Consider the following 19,627-nt stretch of genomic DNA (forward strand, 5'->3'; position numbering starts at 1 on the left):
GCACTTTCAACTTACAAATGAAGTGAATAGTTCACATTTCAGTCCAATTTAGGATCTTTATGAAGACATCAATAATGAGAAAAGAAAAGTGACCCTTATTGAACTAAACATTTAAAAGCTCCAACAAACCCTCATAATGATCAGCTGTTTGTTATTTATTTTATGCCTTTAATTTCTCTGACGTCCTAGTGGATGCTGGGACTTCCGTAAGGACCATGGGGAATAGCGGCTCCGCAGGAGACTGGGCACAAAAGTAAAAGCTTTAGACTAGCTGGTGTGCACTGGCTCCTCCCCCTATGACCCTCCTCCAAGCCTCAGTTAGATTTTTGTGCCCGAACGAGAAGGGTGCATGCTAGGTGGCTCTCCTGAGCTGCTTAGAAGTAAAAGTTTAAATAGGTTTTTTATTTTCAGTGAGTCCTGCTGGCAACAGGCTCACTGCATCGTGGGACTAAGGGGAGAAGAAGCGAACTCACCTGCGTGCAGAGTGGATTGGGCTTCTTGGCTACTGGACATTAGCTCCAGAGGGACGATCACAGGTTCAGCCTGGATGGGTCCCGGAGCCGCGCCGCCGGCCCCCTTACAGAGCCAGAAGAGCGAAGAGGTCCGGAGAAATCGGCGGCAGAAGACGTTCCTGTCTTCAGATAAGGTAGCGCACAGCACTGCAGCTGTGCGCCATTGCTCTCAGCACACTTCACACTCCGGTCACTGAGGGTGCAGGGCGCTGGGGGGGAGCGCCCTGAGACGCAATAAAACACTATAAAAACCTTATATGGCTAAAGAAATGCATCACATATAGCTCCTGGGCTATATGGATGCATTTAACCCCTGCCAGTTTTCCTGAAAAAAGCGGGAGAAAAGGCCGCCGTGAAGGGGGCGGAGCCTTTCTCCTCAGCACACAAGGGCCATTTTCTTTCACAGCTCCGCTGGAAGGACGGCTCCCCGACTCTCCCCTGCAGTCCTGCTACAAGAATCAGGGTAAAACAAAAGAGGGGGGGCACTATTGGCAGCTAATATAAAACAGCAGCTATAAAGGGAGAAACACTTACATAAGGTTATCCCTGTATATATATATATAGCGCTCTGGTGTGTGCTGGCAAACTCTACCTCTGTCTCCCCAAAGGGCTCGTGGGGTCCTGTCCTCTTTCAGAGCATTCCCTGTGTGTGTGCTGGGTGTCGGTACGATTGTGTCGACATGTATGAGGAGGAAAATTATGTGGAAGCAGAGCAATTGCCTGTGTTAGTGATGTCACCCCCTTGGGAGTCGACACCTGACTGGATGGTCGTATTTAAAGAATTACGTGACAGTGTCAGCACTTTGCAAAGAACTGTTGACGACATGAGACAGCCGGCAAATCAATTAGTGCCTGTTCAGGCGTCTCAGACACCGTCAGGGGCGCTAAAACGCCCGTTACCTCAGATGGTCGACACAGACCCAGACACGGATACTGAATCCAGTGTCGACGGTGAGGAGACAAACGTAATGTCCAGTAGGGCCACACGTTACATGATCACGGCAATGAAGGAGGCATTGAATATTTCTGACACTACAAGTACCACAAAAAAGGGTATTATGTGGGGTGTGAAAAAACTACCAGTAGTTTTTCCTGAATCAGATGAATTAAATGAGGTGTGTGATAAAGCGTGGTTTTCCCCCGATAAAAAACTGCTGATTTCTAATAAATTATTGGCACTATACCCTTTCCCGCCAGAGGTTAGGGCACGTTGGGAAACACCTCCTAGGGTAGATAAGGCGCTCACACGCTTATCAAAACAAGTGGCGTTACCGTCTCCCGATACGGCCGCCCTTAAGGAACCAGCTGATAGAAGGCTGGAAAATATCCTAAAAGGTATATACACACATACTGGTGTTATACTGCGACCAACAATCGCCTCAGCCTGGATGTGCAGCGCTGGAGTGGCTTGGTCGGATTCCTTGACTGAAAATATTGATACCCTGGATAGGGACAGTATATTATTAACTATAGAGAATTTAAAGGATGCATTACTATATATGCGAGATGCACAGAGGGATATTTGCACCCTGGCATCTAGAGTGAGTGCGATGTCCATTTCTGCCAGAAGAGCGTTATGGACGCGACAGTGGTCAGGTGATGCGGATTCCAAACGACATATGGAAGTATTGCCGTATAAAGGGGAGGAGTTATTTGGGGTCGGTCTATCGGACCTGGTGGCCACGGCAACGGCTGGAAAATCCACCTTTTTACCCCAGGTCACCTCTCAGCAGAAAAAGACACAGTCTTTTCAAACTCAGTCCTTTCGTTCCCATAAGGGCAAGCGGGCAAAAGGCCACTCACTTCTGCCCCGGGGCAGAGGAAGGGGAAAAAGACTGCACCAGGCAGCCTCTTCCCAGGAGCAGAAGCCCTCCCCCGCTTCTGCCAAGTCTTCAGCATGACGCTGGGGCTCTACAAGCGGACTCAGGCACGGTGGGGGGCCGTCTCAAGAATTTCAGCGCGCAGTGGGCTCACTCGCAAGTGGACCCCTGGATCCTGCAGGTAGTATCACAGGGGTACAAATTGGAATTCGAGACGTCTTCCCCTCGCCGGTTCCTGAAGTCTGCTCTACCAACGTCTCCCTCCGACAGGGAGGCGGTAGTGGAAGCTATTCACAAGCTGTATTCCCAGCAGGTGATAATCAAGGTACCCCTCCTACAACAGGGAAAGGGGTATTATTCCACGCTGTTTGTGGTACCGAAGCCGGACGGCTCGGTGAGACCAATTTTAAATCTAAAATCCTTGAACACTTACATAAAAAGGTTCAAATTCAAGATGGAGTCACTCAGAGCAGTGATAGCGAACCTGGAAGAAGGGGACTATATGGTATCTCTAGACATCAAAGATGCTTATCTCCATGTCCCAATCTACCCTTCTCACCAAGGGTACCTCAGGTTTGTGGTACAAAACTGTCATTATCAGTTTCAGACGCTGCCGTTTGGATTGTCCACGGCACCACGGGTCTTTACCAAGGTAATGGCCGAAATGATGATTCTTCTTCGAAGAAAAGGCGTCTTAATTATCCCTTACTTGGACGATCTCCTGATAAGGGCAAGGTCCTGGGAACAGTTAGAGGTCGGAGTAGCACTATCTCAGGTAGTGCTACGTCAGCACGGGTGGATCCTAAATATCCCAAAATCACAGCTGATTCCAACAACACGTCTACTGTTCCTGGGGATGATTCTGGACACAGTCCAGAAAAAGGTGTTTCTCCCGGAGGAGAAGGCCAGGGAGTTATCCGGGCTAGTCAGGAAACTCCTAAAACCAGGCCAAGTGTCAGTGCATCAATGCACGAGAGTCCTGGGAAAAATGGTGGCTTCTTACGAAGAGATTCCATTCGGAAGATTCCATGCAAGAACTTTTCAGTGGGATCTGCTGGACAAATGGTCCGGATCGCATCTTCAGATGCATCAGCGGATAACCCTATCTCCAAGGACAAGGGTGTCTCTCCTGTGGTGGTTACAGAGTGCTCATCTTCTAGAGGGCCGCAGATTCGGCATTCAGGATTGGATGCTGGTGACCACCGATGCCAGCCTGAGAGGCTGGGGAGCAGTCACACAGGGAAGAAATTTCCAGGGCTTGTGGTCAAGCATGGAAACGTCTCTTCACATAAATATCCTGGAACTAAGGGCCATTTACAATGCCCTAAGTCAAGCAAGGCCTCTGCTTCAGGGTCAGTCGGTATTGATCCAATCGGACAACATCACGGCAGTCGCCCACGTCAACAAACTGGGAAGCAGACTTCCTCAGCAGACACGACCTCCACCCGGGGGAGTGGGGACTTCACCCAGAAGTCTTTCAAGTGATTGTAAACCGTTGGGAAAAACCAAAAGGTGGACATGATGGCGTCCCGTCTCAACAAAAAACTGGACAGATATTGCGCCAGGTCAAGGGACCCTCAGGCAATAGCGGTGGACGCTCTGGTAACACCGTGGGTGTACCAGTCGGTGTATGTGTTCCCTCCTCTGCCTCTCATACCAAAAGTACTGAGAATCATAAGAAGGAGAGGAGTAAAGACTATACTCGTGGCTCCGGATTGGCCAAGAAGAACTTGGTACCCGGAACTGCAAGAGATGCTCACGGAGGACCCGTGGCCTCTACCTCTAAGAAAGGACCTGCTCCAGCAGGGACCTTGTCTGTTCCAAGACTTACCGCGGCTGCGTTTGACGGCATGGCGGTTGAACGCCGGATCCTGATGGAAAAAGGCATTCCAGATGAAGTCATCCCTACCCTGATCAAAGCCAGGAAGGATGTAACTGCGAAACATTATCACCGCATTTGGCGAAAATATGTTGCGTGGTGTGAGGCCAAGAAGGCCCCCACAGAGGAATTTCAACTGGGTCGTTTCCTGCATTTCCTGCAAGCAGGACTGTCTATGGGCCTAAAATTAGGATCCATTAAGGTTCAAATTTCGGCCCTGTCGATCTTCTTCCAGAAAGAACTGGCTTCAGTGCCTGAAGTTCAGACATTTGTCAAGGGGGTACTGCACATACAGCCTCCTTTTGTGCCACCAGTGGCACCTTGGGATCTCAATGTAGTTTTAGGGTTCCTAAAATCACATTGGTTTGAACCACTCACCACTGTGGAATTAAAATATCTCACATGGAAGGTGGTCATGCTGTTAGCTCTGGCGTCAGCCAGGCGTGTCTCAGAATTGGCGGCTTTGTCATATAAAAGCCCTTAGCTAATTTTTCATTCAGACAGGGCAGAATTGAGGACTCGTCCTCAATTTCTCCCTAAGGTGGTTTCAGCGTTTCACATGAATCAACCTATTGTGGTACCTGTGGCTACTAGGGACTTGGAGGACTCCAAGTTGTTGGACGTAGTCAGGGCCCTGAAAATATATGTTTCCAGGACGGCTGGAGTCAGAAAATCTGACTCGCTGTTTATCCTGTATGCACCCAACAAGCTGGGTGCTCCTGCTTCTAAGTAGACGATTGCTCGTTGGATTTGTAGTACAATTCAGCTTGCACATTCTGTGGCAAGACTGCCACAGCCAAAATCTGTTAAAGCCCATTCCACAAGGAAAGTGGGCTCATCTTGGGCGGCTGCCCGAGGGGTCTCGGCTTTACAACTTTGCCGAGCAGCTACTTGGTCAGGGGCAAACACGTTTGCTAAATTTTACAAATTCGATACCCTGGCTGAGGAGGACCTGGCGTTCTCTCATTCGGTGCTGCAGAGTCATCCGCACTCTCCCGCCCGTTTGGGAGCTTTGGTATAATCCCCATGGTCCTTACGGAAGTACCAGCATCCACTAGGACGTCAGAGAAAATAAGAATTTACTTACCGATAATTCTATTTCTCATAGTCCGTAGTGGATGCTGGGCGCCCATCCCAAGTGCGGATTGTCTGCAATACTTGTATATAGTTATTGTTACAAAAAAATCGGGTTGTTTATTGTTGTGAGCCATCTTTTCAGAGGCTCCTACGTTTATCATACTGTTAACTGGGTTCAGATCACAGGTTGTACAGTGTGATTGGTGTGGCTGGTATGAGTCTTACCCGGGATTCAAAATCCTTCCTTATTATGTACGCTCGTCCGGGCACAGTATCCTAACTGAGGCTTGGAGGAGGGTCATAGGGGGAGGAGCCAGTGCACACCAGCTAGTCTAAAGCTTTTACTTTTGTGCCCAGTCTCCTGCGGAGCCGCTATTCCCCATGGTCCTTACGGAAGTCCCAGCATCCACTACGGACTATGAGAAATAGAATTATCGGTAAGTAAATTCTTATTTACTAAACACCATTTCTTTTACTGGGATATCTACATGTAGTTCACACGCTGAAATGAGTATAAGACTGCAAAAAAACAAACATTTGGGCAATATTTTTTTGGGGGGGGGGGGGCGGCCCTCATAAATGAGGTTGCAATACATGTAAATGGGAATTAAAGCTATAAGAATCTTCTTTCACAATGCGCTGTGTGTGATCTTATAAATTAAAACGTAATCGAAGGAGTATCTCCATAAATAAAGTAAAGCAGCAGCTGCCCTTATTAGCTTTTTAGGTGGTGGGGAGTGCACGACTCCAGTAGGAGAGCATTTTCCAAGGTAGACTACTTATGATGATATAGCACGTAAAGGTGTGGACATACGGCACAATATTACCTTGCGATTTTGACTATATAGTCAATATTGCAAGGAAAGTTAGTGCAAATCGCAAGGTGTAAGCCACCTTGCAATCCCGTTGCGTGGCTCCGCGGGGTCAGTATCGCAAGGTTAGAGTCAAAATGCACTTGCCTGCACAGTCTATTTAGTACTAAAGTATAGTCAAAATTGTCACTTAGTCAAAATTGCACATAGCCAGTTTCGCATAGTCAAAATCGAAGATAACCAAAATCTCACTGTGTAAGCACCTTAAGGCTGAAGAGAGAATACAAAACAAATAAACACACTTCTGTATTATGCCTTTCATATAGCAGACCTTTTTACAAACTCCTATACCTTCTGGCCTCTTCTACGGTGACAGTTTTGTGCTTATAAAACATCTACTTAAGGCTGCCGTGGCCTTGTGTGGTCTTCTTGGTGCAGGTTTAGCATGTTCTGAACGGCATAAAAGTGCAGTGGCCAGAAGTCTATCCTACTTTTCGTAGATGATTTACAGATTTAATAGTTTATCATTACCAGTGTAACTTTATGACCACAATACTAAAGAGACAAGGTAATATGACAAATGAGACTAACGATTTGCTGTATGATTGACAGGGACCAGGAGGATCGGCCATTTGCAGAACAGCTCCTGCAACACTCATTTATCCGGCAGAAACTGTAAACTACCAATGTGTCATCACTGAAGTTGAACCAATCAGAAATAATGGGATTCAATAAAGTGACTAATGAATAAAGTTAATTCCCATTCATGATTCTACGCTGAGTAAATGAGTGGTATTTGTCAAGATTTGAATTAAACTTTGACTGCAATTAATATCAAATATATAACATACACAGCTTCTCCACTTTCTCCAAGACTTAAACTGTACATATTCTTCTAAATAATAAACACAATTTACAATGCCCTTTTGAGTTGTCCCTGTACTGTGTACCTGCCCTACAATGTACTTATGTACTTGACTGTTCAATCAGTGGGGGAACCATGTGCAAAAAAAAGTTTTTAAGATGGGAGTTAACAGATCATGTGTGGGTACATCAGAGGAAGAATAGGGAGGCACTGACAAACATGACATGATAATATAGGTCTGACAAACAAACATGAGACACAGTAACCTTCTGGGGTTTTCACACTGAAAGGGCACAATGAGTGACAAGGGCATATTGAGAATGGACCACCAAATAGCATAAAGCACACAGAAAAGTTAAAAAATGGGCCAATGGAGACAGATAGGAATAACAAAGGGCTACAATCATTCAACTGCATATATATGAGAGAGAGAGAGAGAGAGAGAGAGAGAGAGAGAGAGAGAGAAAGAAAGAGAAATGGAGGATTGGAGGGAACACTCGGTGAGTAGATTTTAAAAGCACTTTTCATAATATACATAGTTGGAGAAACAAGGTAATGATAACATTGTGCTAAAGCACACAAAACGGTGGAAGCCTTGAAAATCCTTCAGCTGATCTGATAAACTACAAATTCCTGCGGTTGCACTCTTCTAGTTTAAACAATATAAGATGAAAGGCTGCATGAGCACATGGATCCATAATTGCCATGTTTCATCAGCACACTAGTGGTGTAAAGGTGTAGGGTGTTTTTGGGGGCACACAGAAGCTTTGAATGCTATGGGCATTGTCTGGTCACTATTGGGTGACCAACACCTTTTAAAATTCAATGCCATAATACCAGGTATGTTTGGAAAGGATCCAGATGCAGGAGTTCATTGCTCTTACCAGTCACTAAATCTTAAAAAATAATAAAAATCTAGTCAAGCTACTTGGTGACAATGAATAAATAAAACCACTAACTAGGATTTGGAGAAGATATATTTCATCATTATGCAACAACTAAGAGGCATAAACTTATATGCTCCTGAAGTACAGTAAAGGTGCGTACACACGGTGCGACGTGGTGTCACAGCCGATACTGACTATATTGTGCCGGAAGCATGTAGTCCGTATCGACCCTGCCTGCACCCACTATATTTTCTTGCGCTGCCGATTCCGAGGGACCGTGCATTGGCATCAAAAGCTTATACACACGGTGCGATATGCAATGTGTTTCCGTGCAATATGGACTACATAGTCCATATCGCACTAAAAAATTGTGTGTATGCACCATTAGAAACTGCAATCATGTTAAACAAAATAATAGGATTTTGGTACTTACCAGGTAAATCCTTTTCTTTGAATCCATAGGGGGCACTGGAGTACTCTAGGGATATGGACGGTTCCACAGGAACTAGGCACTGAATAAGTTAAAATTTGAGACTACTTCTCCCCTCCATATCCCAGAGTACCTCAGTGTTTTTTTACTGAGCCGAACAGGAGCTATAGAGGTTAATGGAGAATTACATATAACAAACGGACAACAATAAAGTTGACACATAACGTTACTGACAACTATCAGTTGACACCAACCCAATAAACTTGCTAATTTGAACCAGTTGGTGAGAGTGTGTTACCATAAGATCCCCTGAACTTACCACAAGCCAGGAAAACTGTTCTGGGTGGGCGTCCAGTGCCCCCTATGGATTCAAAGAAAAGGATTTACCTGGTAAGTACCAAAATCCTATTTTCTTTTTCATCCACTAGGGGTCACTGGAGTACTCTAGGGACGTACCAAAGTTTCCCCCCTGGGCGGGAGAGCGGTTTGGCACCTGTAACACTAGACGGCCAAAGCTAGATGCTGATGCCGCAAAAGTATCAAACTTGTAAAAGCGCACAAACATGTGCACTGAAGACCATGTAGCCGTCCTGCAAAAGCTGTGTCGTAGAACTCCACGACCAGCTGCCCATGACATTCCCGGAGAACATGTGGAATGAGCTGTTACTGATGTAGGCGGCTGTAACCTAGCATGAAGGTAAGCCCGACGTATGGTCAGTTTTATCCATCTGGATAAGGTCTGCTTAGAAAGTGGCCAACCCATCTTGGCCGCATCATAGAGGATAACAACGTATCCGTCTTAGGAACTGTAGACGTTCGGAATACATAAACGCGTAATGCGAGTACCCCAACCAAAATTCCAGAATCTCCTGTTAACACAGGAACTACTATTGGATGATTGATGTGAAAAAAGAGGACCCTACTTTTGGTAGGAAAGCGGGATTCGTCCAAAGTTCCGCTCTGTCATTATGAAACACTAAATACGGTGGCTTGCATGACAAGGCACCCAAATCTGAAACCCGCCCTGCCGAAGCTAAGGCTAGGAGAGAAATTGTTTCCCAAGTGAGAAACTTAATATCCACTTGTTGTAAGGGTTCGAAATAAAAAGACTATAAGCAATCTAAAACCAGATTCAAGTCCCATGGCGCAGTAAGTGGAGTGAAATGGAGGCTGTACTTTGAGGACACCCTGCATAAAGGTGTGTACCGACGGCAATAGAGCCAATCTTCTTTGAAAATAAATTGACAACGCAGATATCTGCACCTTTAGTGTGGATAAACGCCGACCTCCATCTAACCCCATCTGTAGACATAACAAAAAAGACGGGATAACTTGAAGATGATGTTGGAAACTTCCGAACTTCACACCAACCTACATAGGCACGCCAAACTCTGTAATAATGAGCTGCCGTAACTGGCTTACTAGCATGTAACATGGTTGGTATAACCTATTCTGGAATGCCCTCTCTTTTTAAGAGGGCTGTCTCAACAGCCACTCTGTCAACGCAGCTGCGCTAAATCGAAGAAAAAGAACGGACCCCGATGTAACAGGTCCGGACGCAGTGGGAGCGGCCAAGGAACGTCCGCGAGTAGACCGCGAAGATCCGAAACCAAGCTCTCCAAGGCCAATGAGGCGCCACTAGTATGACTGTGGCGGACTCTTTTGATCCGTTTTAGCAACAGAGGGAGCAGCGGAAAACGGTGGAACAGATACATGAGACTGTATGGCCACGTGATTGTGAGAGCATCCACCGCCACTGCCTTTGGATCTCTCGTTCTGGGGCGTTTGATAATTGTGGCGAGATGCCATCAGGTCCACTTGCGGGTAACCCCACCTCTGGACGAACATGCAAAACACTTCTGGATTTAATGCACATCCTGGATAAAAATCCTGACAGCTAAGATAATCCGCCTCCCAGTTGTCCACTCCCGGAATGAATACTGCCGACAAAATCACCTCGGCCCAATTGAGGATTCGAGCTACTTCCCGCATGGCCATGCGGCTTTTCATTCCTCCTTGTTTGTTGATGTATGCGACCGCCGTCGCGTTGTCTGACTGCACCTGAACAGCCTGAGCCTGCAGCATGTGCACTGCTTGTCGTAGCGCATTGTAAATTGCCCGGAGTTCCAGGATATTTATAGACAGCAATCTTTCGTGATCTGCCCAGAGAGCCTGGAGCTGAAAATTTTGAACTACAGCTCCCCAACCTCTGAGACTCGCGTCCGCCGTGAGAATTATCCAATTCCAGGCACCAAACCGTTTCCCTGCGGTTAGATTCTGTACTTTGAGCCACCAGAGTAGACACTCTGGCCTTTGGAGACAACCTCACCCTGCGGTGAATCTGCAGAAGCGAGCCCGACCATTGTGCGAGCACATCCAGTTAAAAAGGACGTGAGTGAAGTCTTCCGAACTGAAGCGCTTTGAAAACCGCCACCAATGTGTCGAATAGGCGAATGCACAAATGAACCGAGACTGTGCGTGGCTTAAGCACTAATTGTACCAGATGACGAATGACCTGTACTTCTGTTCGGGTAGGTAAATTCCTTGATTTACCGTATCGAGAATCATACCTAGGAATTGAAGTCGATGAGACGGAATCATTCAGGAATTCGCGTAGACAATGGTAGGAAAACAGATTCCCCCCCACCTGGTCTGTGATCTATTCTCGTCTGGAACGTAGCCAACGTGGACGTTGTGTGCCACTAGCGAAGCTGAAACGCAAGAACTGCCAACGTCACAGAAGCTGTAGGCAGCAAGAAGTGTAAGGTGGTCTTTATTTAGGGCAAACCTGAACTGGAGTGCCCTGCCACTACAGCCTTGTTACCTCAAACCCTTACCAAAAGCAGGGCGAAGCAACAGCCGTACTGCTGTGTAGGGTACACTCTGATAGGTAGTTAAACGCCCAATAATTGCAATTGTCTCTCATTGGAAATTGTTCAGCCTTCGCTGAGAACCTAACGTACTGGCCTGGTGCTATGAGGGCTGGCGGCGGATCGACCGCAACAATTTAGCTGAAAACAGTAAAAAAAAAAAAAAAAAAATCCCCCCCCCCCCCCCCTCTCAGGCAGTACATGCGCCCGCATTTCCCCCCAAAGAGGACCGGTAAGGGTCTGTCTGTGCAGTCGTATTTGTCCGACACACTGTGTGACCGACTCTGCAGTAAAGCTGCTTGTTTGATTATGCATTAGACTTAGTGATCATGTACCCCGACCAGTAAGTACACCACAGAAGTAATCTGTGTATAAACCTGCATTACCGTGCATGTGGTTACCAGCAATAGTGAATCTTCCTGTAGAGACATGCTGTCAAAAACAATTAATAAATTAAATTCCTAACAACCCCCCGTCCCCAGAGGCTGAGTGTTGTAGGGCAGCAACCTCCTGCAAAGAACCAGGAAGTAATGTTAAAAATGGTGTCCTACCATGTTTTCTTTTTTTATATATATTACACCTGTTAAACCAGGATCTGAACCAGTGTCCATGTAATCACAAAGTTCACTGTGGGCGGGAAGCCTAACCACTTGGCTACAGAGCCACCTGTAAAAATAATAAGCAAAGCTGCTGTTTAAACATCAACTCTGGTGATGAAATGGTTGCTGTAGTGACTTGCAATCCAGATGGGACCTGAACCCACAATCCCTGGTTTAGGAGGGCAGTGTCCTATCCATTAGGCCACTGGGGATCTGGGGAGGTGAGGCCTGAACTCACAATGTTTGCAGTGCTCAACAGATACTGTTTAATAAGCACTGTGTGCCGACCAACTGCGTCACTGTAGTCTTGCTTATTGCAAAATAGATTTTTAATGTCAGCATATTTTATATATATATATATATACACACACACACACACACATACATACACATATATATATATACATATATACACACATATATACAACGTATATTCACACATACTCAGACCTTATAAATATATATATATTTCATATATGCATACATACACACATATACATATATATTATATACCCATATACATATATCCAGATATATCCTGATTCAGAGGTATAATAATTCTTAGAAGTCTGAAACTAAATGTGACCACTCACAGGCTAAAAAAAACCTGAGATGTCTGCTGCTTAACCGCAGCTTAGTTAATGGGTCCCGTATCCAGTGTGGTGTGGCAGTAGATTTAAAAATACCTACAGCACCTTGTATTCCCAGGTGGCTAACCAGGCCCAACACTGCTCAGCTTCCAAGATCAGATGAGATCGGGCGTATCCAATTGTGGTGTGGCTAAGTGAATTAAGCAAAGCTGCTGCAGGTGAGCCTGAACTCACAATGCTTGCAGTGCTCCACAGATACTGTTTTATAATCACCATGTGCTGACCAATTGTATAACACATCTTACTTTACAACAGTGAACAAAGCCAGTATTTGGCTGACCACAGCCATGATTCAGATTTGCAGTCTTTGGGATAATATCATTATAAACAGTGATAAGAATAATAGTCTTTGCTGGTGTCTTACTTATTATACCTACAGACCATACAAAATACAACTTGCGCGACTCAGTAAATAGCATTAAGGTGTCTTTACAAATATATATCTGGCCAAGTGCAGTACACGTCAGCAATATGCCTGGTTCCAAATTCCCCTTAACACCCCTGCGCCTTCAATGGAGGAGAGATGTAATACAGGAAATTCTGGAAAAACAGGAAAAATGGTTAAATATGCAGACTTATAATTATGTAAGCAGATTTAATAAACATACTATGTTGCATTCAAACCTGCACATATATGAGCAACATGTATCCTGTTTAACAAAGACTTAATAGCCTATTGTAATACATATGCAGCGCTGCTGTATTCTAGTAAACATACTTTCTTTTATCAACAAAAGTTGAATTATGAGATTTTATCCAGTGACCTTGACATTTCTGTGTGCAGGGAACATCACTGTGGCATCAAAGTTACTCACTAGGCTATGAAGCCTGCCTTTTACAAAAACTCATTTGTGTGCCCCCCCCCCCCCCGTGTATCGTTCTCTAAACACGGAGCCGGGCTATGGAGGGGGAGCCGGAAGCGGCATCGAGGGCCGGGGAGCGCGCTGCATAGAGCCGTGGAGCGGCCTATGCATAAATCAACGTGGCCTGCGCGGCTCAGAGCGGCGGGGGACACAGCATAGACAGCGGCGCTGGAAACGGCAGCGGCCGGCGGCCACACACACAGTATCCCACACAGCGAGGCGGCAGCGTGAGCTGACCGCCCCGTTCAACATACCTGGACCCTGTGGTGAGGGCTATGACGGGGCTTCTCTGTAAGTTCCGTCCAGCCTTTACTGCAGGTTTTAGTCCTGCACGTGGTAGTGAGGGAGCTCTTTTTAGAGAGGTCCGACACCCACAGCTGCTTCAGCAGCTTCCACTATCCCGGACCCTCGCCTTTCTGGAAGGGGGGAAGGGATGTGGAACATTGAAAAATCAAAAATAAATCCAATAATTGTGGAGAAACTCCACAGGCCTAGTTGCTCGGTGAGCACCGAAAAAACACTGAGGTACTCTGAGATATGGAGGGGAGAAGTAGTCTCAAATTTTAACTTATTCAGTGCCTAGTTCCTGTGGAACCGTCCATATCCCTAGAGTACTCCAGTGACCCCTAGTGGATGAAAAAGAAATAGATGTACTAGTTACCAGCCCGTCAAAATGACAGAACATAACAGTAGTGTCAGCGCCGGTGGCTGTGCGCACCCAAACGGAGCAATACTTGAATTGCAACATCGGGCGCTATCTAGTGGCCGCCGGAGCGCAAAATATTTGAATCCCCCCATAGAGGTGGTATTAGCCTTTTAGGAGGTTATCTTTCAAATTTGTTTTTACATTTCAGGACATAATCTGATCCTCCTTAAATCTTAGAATTTGATAAATATAATCTTGTGTAACAAACATCTTATTAGGATCCTACACAAGGTACGATTTTGCTTGCGATATTGACTTTATAGTCAATATCGCAAGTTAAAATTATGTATATCGCACCGTGTGTACACACCTTGCAACACCGATGCGTGCCCCAGCAGGTCGATATCGCAAGAAAAATAGACTGCAGGCAAGGCAATATTGACTAGAAAGTGTACAAACTAGTTTCTAGTATAGGCAAAATTGTATATAGTTAAAATCGCACAACGAGTACAGTCAATATCGGTGGTTCTGGGCTCCGAGGAGTTCAAGGGAAATCACAAAGTCAAAATCGGCCATAGTTATTATATTATTTATTAAGCGTGCCGTAAATCAACATGAAAAAGCCACGTGTGAAAAGCAAAGTTCAGTGCATCCGGAAAGTATATCCACCATTTTACTTTTTCCACATTTTGTTATGTTATAGCCCTATTCCAAAATGGAATAAATTAATTTTTTCCCTCAAAATTCTACACACAATACCCCATAATGACAATGTGAAAAATGTTTGATTTTTACAAATTTATTAAAAGTAAAAAACTAAGAAATCACATGTACACAAGTATTCACAACCTTTGCTCACTACTTTGTTGATGCACCTTTGGCAGCAAATAAAGCCTCAAGTCTTTTTGACTATGATGCCACAAGCTTGGCACACCTATCTTTGGCCAGTTTCGCCCATTCCTCTTTACAGCACCTCTCAAGCTCCATCAAGTTGTTCAATTTGGATTCAAGTCTGGGCTCTGGCTGGGCCACTCAAGGACATTCACAGAGTTGTCCTGGAGCCACTCCTTTGATATCTTGGCTGTGTGCTTAGGGTCATTGTCCTGCTGAAAGATGAACCGGCACACCAGTCGGAGGTCAAGAGCGCTCTGGAGCAGGATTTCATTCAGGAGGTATCTGTATATTGCTGCATTAATCTTTCCCTCTATCCTGACTAGTCTCTAAATTCCTGCCGCTGAAAAACATCCCCACAGCATGATGCTGACACCACCATCCTTCACTGGCTGTAACATAAAATGTGGAAAAAGTGAAGCGCTGTGAATACTTTCCAGATTCACTGTATAGCCAATGGTTCAGCGCCTAGTATAAAAACCATTAGCAGTAATTATTTAAGTAATTTTGGCTCACTCCTCCTCGTAACACCGCTTCATAATTCATGCACAGCTCTTAGAATATACTGTCACTGCGTCTACATAGCATTTAGGGATGGAATGTGGAGGGGGAAAAAAAAAAAAAAAAAAGTAAGGTTTTGGATGGTCAGCCCTTCAGTTGTAGATTACTTGGGTGTGCTGTGGATCATTGCCCTGCATGATCTAGTTTTGACCAATCTTCGGTTTCTGGACAGATGGCTTCAAATTCCTAACAGAATAGGCGGTTATAAAGAGGAGTTCAAGATGTACTGAAGGATTACTTAAGTTCAGGTTCAGGTCCAGTGTCTGCCAAATGATCCCAGACCATCATCACTCAATGCAGTTGGTACGAGATTCTTGTGGTGACTTGCTGTCCTTGTATTTCCCTAATCATGGCACTGTGCGTTAAGACCAAATTCCTCCATCTTGGACTCATCTGTTCAGAAGACATTTACACACACAAAACTCTTTTCAGACCTAAAAACCTTCTGCATTTTTCTTTTTCCCAGGACTCCTTCGGAATATCTTACGTCTTGGCACCAAATAACTTGTGGCCTTCTGTGCTGATCTGCGATGTGATTAGCTGCTAGTAGACTGAAGCCTATACAACCTTGCTTCAGGAAATATATGGTGTACAATATATTCTTTGTCTTTAGTTCCATAAGCGCTGGAAAATTCCATATATCCAGTTTAAAATGTACAGATGGCAGCTCACCTCTTGCCCCCAAATGTAGCACTCTTTGCCATTTCTCAAAGCAAAGACCAGCCTGGAATTGGGTAACCTGGCTGGGCCACCTACTTCTGGAAGATTGGCAGTGTTTTCAACGTTTTCCATTTGTAAATAATGTGCCACTGCAGACTGATTGACTTGTTCGACAATGGCCATCACTCATGCCAGACGGAGGAGTTTCCTGAAATTATGCTGTCTTCTTCCTGGTATGGTGTAACCACAAACCTGAATGCACCAGTCTAAGTAGCCAAATAGTTCTGTTTGTGCAGTTTTAGGACAATATACGAGATTATGCACAGGTATACATACAAAGCAAAAACAAAAAAGAGTGAACTGTGTACTTTTCACTTGTTTTTGGAGGTGCATGGGAAGACTGTTATAGCAAAAACGTAACTCTTTCTCAAGGACTTTATTATAGTGCACAACGTACTCCACAACAACCTCAAGACTGCCAAATGGAGCAGTCTGATGCCAAACTACAAACACGATTGGCAGACTGCAATCAATGTCTTTGCTAGCATAGAAAGCAGCCATCGCAGTAGTCATTAAAAAATGATGCTCAAAGGGTTGCAATCACTTGTTAGACAACACAGCAGTAGTTCGAGCCATCACATTTCACAGCTGGGTTTGTTATTTGCTCCACTAAATATTCCCTAAAACAACCTAAAATAACTCAAACTGCTATACATAATCTATATAAAAAAAATATCCATGTAGTATTCCACTTTGGGGAAAAATAGGGCACTTAAATCAGCCTATTGGACAGTCAAAGGCAACTTTTTAGTTAAACCCGCTATGGATTCAAACACACTCCTATAAAAAGGGACTATATCATCATCTCTAAAGTACCTGAAACTAACCAATGTGCTAGCAGTGACACCAGGTGGCAGTCTCTTACAAGAAAAAAAAATAAAAATGTATTGTAGAATGTTCTTCCAGCACTAAAATCTAAAGGCCCATATAGAGGGGAGAGATGTGTGCTGAGCGAACCGGTCAGCACACCTCCCGCCACTCAGCACAGCGCGATGTGTGCCGAGCGATGAGGGGGAGGACGGGAGCCGCTCATTTCACCCAGCGGGTGAAATGAGCGACGTGCTAGATTGGCCTGCATGCAGGCTCAATCTAGCACCAGCGATAGCGATGTGCGGGGCCGCGCATCGCTGTCGCTGAGGGTGGTACACACGAGTGATCTGTGCTTAAAATCTAAGCAATCTAGTCAGATTGCTTAGATTTTAAGCATGGATCTCTCCGTGAGTACCCCCCTTAGCTGTACACAAAAGCAAATCCTGCTCAATATAAAATATTCTTAGTATAGATAATTGTTATTTCAATTTTTTTTGGTAAGTATACGAAGGTTATCTGCTCTACAGAGTAATCAGTACCGTGGATTACCTGTGGCACCTGAAGTGTTTAAATGGACTTTGTTTTATTTAACATTGTACGGTACATGGTCTGCTTGTCCGTAGAGGAGTATATCAATCCTAACATTTGTGCAAATGCTCAATCTGTAAAATAGGAAATATACACAACACCAAAGGCAAAAGGGTATTTAAAGCACAAAAGAAATGTAACTGAAAAATGTGGAGAAAGGAAAAAAAAAAATTAAAAAATTTTATATATATATATATATATATATATATATAAATAATATGTGGAATTTTTTTGTCAATTTGATATATATATATATATATATATATATATAAAATACACCTTTGGAAGCAAATATTTTATTGAAGTAAGCAACACTGATTGGACAACAACCTCACACATCCTTGCGCATGGGACCATACCCTCCTGACTGTAAATTATAGGATATTATTAATAACCAAATACCTCTGTGCCTATATAAAAGCAAAGGCGGATCCGAGCTTTAAAGAGTTAACTTAGTGGGATGTGCATTTCCAATACTTACCTTTTCTCCGCACGAACATTGAAGTGACACAACCTGACAAGTTTTTATAGATATTTAGTTTGAGAAGTTAGGTAAATTAACACTAACAAAAGACAAAACTTGAAACAGTACTTTGTACAGAAATGTTATACAACTGAAGCCCTCATTCTCTGATTTTCGGGAAAGGTATCCAAATTGTATGTTGTGAAATACTGGAAGACCAGTCTAAAAATTAAACACTACATCCACATCAGTTTTACTGTTCATACAAGCAGACGTGTTCCACTTACGTTTCATAAAGCGCTTACAAGACCTCACTGATCCAGGCATTGATTGAGCACGATTGTCTCACCATTAATCCTCTGCGTGTAGTATCGCGTGTGTATTATTTTTCACTAATCACACTATTAGTGTAGCAGTTATCGCTAAACATAAATTCTAAAATAAAGGCATAATAAGATGGGAAACCATTGTACTGGTTATTAAAACCAAGCTTTACAACTGCACACAACAGCTCTAGAATTGTCAGTTTAAGAAAAGATTTTTTTTTAATTGCCCCTCTCCCTTCCCTAATTCTGCAGTATGAGACTAAGGGGGACATGTACTAAGCAGTGATAAAAGTGGAGAAGTGAGCCAGTGGAGTAGCTGCCCATGGCAACCAATCAGCTGCTCTGTATTATTTTATAGTATGCAAATGAAATGCTGATTGGTTGCCACGGGCAACTTCTCCACTTTTATCACCGCTTAGTAAATAGACCCTTAAAGATTTAGAGGGGTATAGTGCTGACTGGAAAGGGAAATTAAGCAGATTTAGACCTTTCTTGCAGTCCCCAAAACACTGCAAACTCTGATATGCCCAGTTTAAAATGGGGCAATTTTGCCTTCTGGAATGTGTTCCTGCATTCTACATCTGACCAACAGCTAGCAATTAATGACTATAAGAAAAGCATAATATGCCTGGTTAATCATTGTGGTCCATACCTGTACATTCGCTTGGTCTATATTTAAACCCGACCTCCAAAGTACATGTTGTATTATGAGAAGGTTAAAGCCTCCCTTTTGGAGTGTCCTTTCTAATCCAGAATGATACAAGACACAAAACCTGTTACAAACAACACATTATGGGCCTGATTTAAGTTAAGTAAAGCAATCATCAAGCAACTGGGCAAAACCATGTTGCACTGCAGGTGGGGCAGATGTCGTGCAGAGATTTAAGCCGCCTACACGGTGCGATGCAGGCTAACGGCCGATATGAAGTATGTTGTGGCTGGAGGCATGAACATCCGATATAGGGCCTAGATCAAACCTGATCGCAGCAGCAAAATCTCTCTCTAATGGGCACAACCATGTGCACTGCAGGTGGGGCAGAAATAACATGTGGCGAGAGTTAGATTTGGGTGGGTTATATTGTTTCTGTGCAGGGTAAGGTAAATACTGGCTGCTTTATTTATACACCTGACTGCGCTCATCCCCTACAGTTTGAGTATTCGTGAAATGATGCAAATGGATACTTATATAAAGGTGTGTTTTACTTTCACATGTATCAAATATGACACTCAATATAATGAAACCGTGCAGATAAATATTGTTGAACATGAAAAAGGTGGTAATCACAATGTGTGCTCCACGGGGAGCACCTGTTTAACTCAGTCCTTTAATCACTCAAATTGGTGATTAAATCCTTTAG

At 44.2% G+C, this 19,627-nt stretch overlaps 2 protein-coding genes across 3 annotated transcripts in view; one reads left to right on the plus strand and one right to left on the minus strand.

Annotated features, from left to right (window-relative positions):
- MAP3K19 (mitogen-activated protein kinase kinase kinase 19) overlaps nt 1–7,017 on the plus strand; it is a 115,833-nt gene extending 108,816 nt beyond the window's left edge. The window contains exon 15 of the mRNA XM_063933784.1: nt 6,713–7,017. Within this exon, the coding sequence (XP_063789854.1) occupies nt 6,713–6,779 (67 nt within the window). The 3' untranslated portion in view covers nt 6,780–7,017. The remainder of the gene's footprint in view (nt 1–6,712) is intronic.
- Nucleotides 1–19,627, minus strand: part of CCNT2 (cyclin T2) — a 139,010-nt gene that overhangs the window by 11,216 nt on the left and 108,167 nt on the right. The window lies entirely within an intron of this gene.

This window comes from Pseudophryne corroboree, chromosome 7 (genome assembly GCF_028390025.1).
Source record: "Pseudophryne corroboree isolate aPseCor3 chromosome 7, aPseCor3.hap2, whole genome shotgun sequence".
NCBI lineage: Eukaryota > Metazoa > Chordata > Amphibia > Anura > Myobatrachidae > Pseudophryne > Pseudophryne corroboree.